The 5,481-nt window shown below is 44.3% G+C and overlaps 1 protein-coding gene and 2 non-coding genes across 3 annotated transcripts in view; all 3 read left to right on the top strand.

Annotated features, from left to right (window-relative positions):
* Positions 1-509: 509 nt before the first annotated feature.
* Positions 510-5,481, top strand: part of LOC108297680 (40S ribosomal protein S3a) — a 5,189-nt gene continuing 217 nt past the window's right edge. The window contains exons 1-4 of the mRNA XM_017520368.2: positions 510-636; positions 1,361-1,652; positions 3,934-4,142; positions 5,213-5,315. Coding sequence (XP_017375857.1) covers positions 575-636; positions 1,361-1,652; positions 3,934-4,142; positions 5,213-5,315 — 666 coding nt within the window. The 5' untranslated portion in view covers positions 510-574. The remainder of the gene's footprint in view (positions 637-1,360; positions 1,653-3,933; positions 4,143-5,212; positions 5,316-5,481) is intronic.
* On the top strand, positions 3,118-3,189 carry LOC119469773. Its single transcript, XR_005198616.1, has one exon. It is a non-coding gene; the product is annotated as a small nucleolar RNA SNORD73 (small nucleolar RNA).
* Positions 4,849-4,915, top strand: LOC119469774. The gene has a single exon (XR_005198617.1). It is a non-coding gene; the product is annotated as a small nucleolar RNA SNORD73 (small nucleolar RNA).

Genomic DNA, 5,481 nt, shown 5'->3' with positions numbered 1-5,481 from the left:
CAGGCTGGTCTTGAACCCCTGACCTCAGGTGATCCACTCACCTCGGCCTCCCAAATTGCTAGGATTACAGGCGTGAGCCACCGCGCCCGGCCTAGCCGACTGTTTTATCACCCCCCTTTTACGTAAGAGGAAATAAGCATGGAGAGGTCACAAGCAAAGCCCTGCTGAAACCGGCATTTGAATCAGATCCACTGACTGACTCCAAAGCCAATGCTCTCGGGAAGAAGCAGATGTGGGGGTTAGACGGTGAGTTCAGCTTTGAAGGATGTTAAGTGGGCGTCTAGTTTTACTGAAACTTACTTCCTGACGTCACAGCCACAGAAACCACAGGTAACCAGACGCCTTCACACGGTACAGTCTCCAGTGAGCCCTCGGCATGCCGCGCGACCTCCCAACACACGATGACGCTCTCCCAACGATAGTAGGAGCAGTGGCGCTCTCTATTGTCGCAGTATTCTTGAGGCCGGAAGAATAAGAGGGCAAAGGTCACGTAGACGGCGTGCCCCACCCCCCCCGTACGCCTAAGTTCTCGCGCGACTGCCGTTTCCGCCTTTTTGGCTCTCTGAGCAGCACCATGGCGGTTGGCAAGAATAAGCGGCTTACGAAAGGCGGCAAAAAGGGTGCCAAGAAGAAAGTGTAAGTGGCGACTGTTGTGGCTCTCTTGCTTTTTGGGGGTCTGCTGGAATCGGCGGGCTGGTCCTAGGTCGCGGCATAGGCCGGATGGCGAGGATTCCAGTTGGATTGCGCGGGCCGTGGCGGGTTGGTGAACCCAGGAATGCGGCCTGGCGGGTCTCCGTGCTGAGTAGCGGCAGGTCGGCTGCCTTTCCCAGGCCTGATCCTTGCGCCCGTCGCATTTTAGCCGGCTTGCCGCTGCGACTCGGCTGGAATGTTAGTTTTGTGGGCTCACGGCTGCTTCAGTTCCGCGGGTATTTGATGGCACTGCGAGAGCAGGAGTTCAGGAAAGCACCCTTTTAGCCATTCAGGACCTGTCCGTCCCGCCTCTGCTTGGTCCCAGTGGAAACTGCGAGCTCCCACTAAGCTTTGAGGCCATGCGGGATCTTAGTTACCAGTACATGGCCATTACGTACCAGCAGTAATGAGATTGCATGTTACTCGTGCTTGTGTAGTGGAAGGACCGATGAGGGTGGGAAGTGGGCATAAGTTTTCAAAGTCTAATGCATGCAGTGAAACACAGTAGGGAGAGCTAGATTTATGTATGTGCCTCTCACAAACTACTCCAGTATCAAATTGGCGGCTAGCTTTTAAAAATATTGATGGGAAATAGTATTAACAGTGGCATTAGAATGAAGAAAGCACAGAATAATCTGCAACGAAATTTAAGCATTTTCTTAAAATCCAGGGTTGATCCATTTTCTAAGAAAGATTGGTATGATGTGAAAGCACCCGCTATGTTCAATATAAGAAATATTGGAAAGACGCTAGTCACCAGGACCCAAGGAACCAAAATTGCATCTGATGGCCTCAAGGGTCGAGTGTTTGAAGTTAGTCTTGCCGATTTGCAGAATGATGAAGTTGCATTTAGGAAATTCAAGCTAATTACTGAAGATGTTCAGGGCAAAAACTGCCTGACTAACTTCCATGGCATGGATCTTACCCGTGACAAAATGTGCTCCATGGTCAAAAAATGGCAGGTGAGACCCAAAGTTCCTTAGAGTCTGTACGTAGTGCTATGAGTGTTTGACCAAGGATAACATGGTTTGATGACCGCAAGGAGCATATCCTATACTGAGGTTTAGAGTTCATTTTAAATTTTTGTTTTCTTGCCATTATTGAGTGCTAACTCAGGTTGCCACACCATATTTCACTTAATGTTTAAATCTGAGTTGTTTTGTTTGTTTTGTTGAGACAGTCTCCCTCTGTTGCCCAGACTGGAGTGCACTGGCAGGATCTCGGCTTACTGTGACCTCCACTTCCCAGGTTCAAGCAATTCTCTTGCCTCAGCCTCCCAAGTAGCTGGGATTACAGGTGCGCACCACCACCACCAATTAATTTTTGTATATTTGGTAGAGATGGGGCTTCACCATGTTGGCCAGGCTGGTCTCGAACTCCTGACCTCAGGTGATCCACCTGCCTCAGCCTCCCAAAGTGCTGGGATTACAGGCATGAGCCACCGCGCCCTGCTAAATCTAAGATTTAATAGTGGTATACCATAATAGTCAGATTTTCTTGCATAGATTAGTGGCTTTTTGAGGAATATCGAGGTGCAGGTGGGCAGTTTTGCCTGTCAGGATATTTTTGGACCTCAGAATTTAGTGGATTTGGATTAACTGGCAATAGAGCATAATTGTGGCAGAGCCTGTGGTGTGAGGTTAAAAATCTTTGCTCTATTTCCCTATTGTGTTCTCCTTGGAAAGTATCTTTTTTTCTTTTTTCTTTTTTTTTGGGAGACAGAATCCAGCTCTGTGGCCAGACTGGAGTGCAGTGGTGAGATCTTGGCTCACTGCAACCTCTGCCTCCTGGATTCAAGTGCATCTCCTGCCTCAGCCTCCCTAGTAGCTGGGATTATAGGCATACACTGCCATGCTCTACTAATTTTTGTATGTTTAGTAGAGGTGGGGTTTCACCACGTTGACCAGGATGGTCTCGAACTGACCTCATGATCTGCTCGCTTTGCGCTCCCAAAGTGCTGGGATTATAGGCATGATCCACCACGCGTTGCCAAGTAACTTGTTTTCTAAGCCTCGGTTTATCTGTAAAGTGTAGATAAGAATATCATTTTATTGAATTGTGAGGATGAAATGAAAATGTTTCAGATGTGTCTGGCTAACCATCCAGTTGGAATATTTTGTGGGAGTGTTGTGTTTTGGGGAGACTGAGTCTCACTTTATCACTCAAGCTGGAGTGAAGTGGCGCCATCTCTGCTCACTGTAACCTCCCCCTCCTGGGTTCAGCCTCTCGAGTAGCTGGGATTACAGGCACCTGCCACCACACTTGGCTAAGTTTTATATTTTTGGTAGAGATGGGGTTTCACCTTCTTGGCCAGGGTGGTCTTCAACTCCTGACTTCAAGTGATCCGCCCACCTCAGCCTCTCAAACTGCTGAGATTACAGGCGTGAGCCATGGTGCCTGGGGTAGTTGGAATATTTTGTATGTGGGAATGAATGAGGACAAAATGTTTCGGTCCCATATGATGCATACTGATCATACCGTTAGATTTATCCTGACGTTCCCCTAAAGCTTTCTGGTTACATTTCTAGAAATATGTTAAGGTCCTTTGGCTGTAAATTCTATTGATGAGGCTTTTTTTTGTTTTGTTTTGTTTTCCTATACAAAGGTATAAAATTTACAAAATGCAAACAAGGCAAATCAGTTTTCATCACTACCCAATATGGTTTTTGGTTTTTCAATTTAGGCAATATTGTGACAATTAGGGGTTTTAAATTATATTTTAGCTGTGAAATTGGGTATTTAATCAGCATGGCTTTGGTTTGGAACATAAAGGAATCTTTCACACTGTGCATTTAGAGTTATAGCAATCACCTATTCACAACAGTTTTTTGAAAAATGACATCATTGTAGATGTTCATATCATAGAACACCATGGATCCTCTCAGAACCTGTTTTCCTCTTGTGTAGTTTTATATTTGATGGGGATGAGCTGTTGAAAGGGGTATGTGTATATGTAATGGATGTGGGTTTGGGTCCAGTTGAGATCGTGGGTAGTAATGATGGAGGTAGAAAGGAGAAAGGGCAGTTGAGACGACTTGGTTATTTAATTGGGTAAGAATTTGGGGGTAACTGTTGGTAAGTTCAAGAAAGTTAATTCTGTAAGCTAGAGATGTTATTTATAATTAGGATACTTCATATATTTAATAATGAGCATTTGACAGTCCAGCTTTTCAAAATTAGAACTTGAGGGATAAATGGATAACGTAAAATCTATTATATCTGACAGTATCTTTTTTCCTCTAGACAATGATTGAAGCTCATGTTGATGTCAAGACTACCGATGGTTACTTGCTTCGTCTGTTCTGTGTTGGTTTTACTAAAAAACGCAACAATCAGATACGGAAGACCTCTTATGCTCAGCACCAACAGGTCCGCCAAATCCGGAAGAAGATGATGGAAATCATGACCCGAGAGGTGCAGACAAATGACTTGAAAGAAGTGGTCAATAAATTGTAAGTGTTTCTTTCCTTCCTCACACAACACACCTTGAGTACTAGATTATTCCTCAGATGAGGGAAAGCATATGAGACAAGGTAAAGATCTGAAATCTTGTCTGTGAATCCTTCTAGCTATGTCCCTTTAAGTGAAAGAGTGTTAAGTACTCAGTAAATATCATTATTATTTGAGTCAGTCTCTTTCTGTTGCCCAGCCTAGAGTGCAGTGGTACAGTCTCGACTCAACCAGCACTTCCCGGGTACAAGCAGTTCTCAAGCCTTAGCCCCCTGAGTAGCTGGGAATACAGAGGCCTGCCACCATGCCCAGTTAGTTTTTTTTATTTTTAGTAGAGATGGGGTTTCACCACGCTGGCCAGGCTGGTCTTGAACTCCTAACTTAAAGTGAGCTGCTAGTACTCTGTAAATGCGATAGTTAAAAAAAAAATTTTTTTGAAGAAGCAGTCTCACAGTAGAGCTGAAGGGCAGGAAATGTTTTTGCCGACTTGGAAAATACACTGAATAAGCTGAGTACAGTGGGATGTGCCTGGAGTCCCAGGTACTCAGGAGGTTGTGGTAGGAGGATTGTTTGAGCCAGCCTGGGCAGTGTAGGGAGACCCTGTCACAAACCAGAAAACATACATATATATACACACACACACATACACACACAAACACATGGACACACAAAGATAGATAAAACCTTTCATGATTAATAATGCATGGGAATAAGTGATGAAAAAAGTTTCGGTCCCAGATGATGGCCAGTGATAAACTTAACGTTTTCTGATGTTCCCTTGCAATACACAGTTAAATAAGAGGGTGTAACGGAAAAAGCGTAAGACTTGGACTCAGAAGACTCTACTAACTTTGCCACTAGCTAGCTGTGTAATTCAGATCATCTATTCTTTCGGTGTGAAAGGAAGATAATAGCTTATCTTATAGGAGGATTTATGCAGGTTAAATGAGGTGGTGTTACATGCATAAATTTATTACAGGGCTTCCCTACTTTTAAAGGAAATGGCTTATCCCCTTATTATCTTGAGAACTAGGACTTGATGAAAAAAAAATTTACTGTTACTGGTTTGCAGGATTCCAGACAGCATTGGAAAAGACATAGAAAAGGCTTGCCAATCTATTTATCCTCTCCATGATGTCTTCGTTAGAAAAGTAAAAATGCTGAAGAAGCCCAAGTTTGAATGTAAGTGAGAAATCACATGATTCCCGTGGGGCCAAATACATTGTTTCTAGGTGGGGGAAGAGGAGTTGGGGCCATATCATGGCCGCCTTTTTCTTCCTGTCACGCTTGCATAGTAGTGGTGACCATTGTTTCACTATCACTAACAGGTTTTTTTTTTTT

This window comes from Cebus imitator, unplaced genomic scaffold (genome assembly GCF_001604975.1).
Source record: "Cebus imitator isolate Cc_AM_T3 unplaced genomic scaffold, Cebus_imitator-1.0 Scaffold826, whole genome shotgun sequence".
Lineage (NCBI taxonomy): Eukaryota > Metazoa > Chordata > Mammalia > Primates > Cebidae > Cebus > Cebus imitator.
This window is presented reverse-complemented; position numbering and strand designations above follow the sequence as displayed.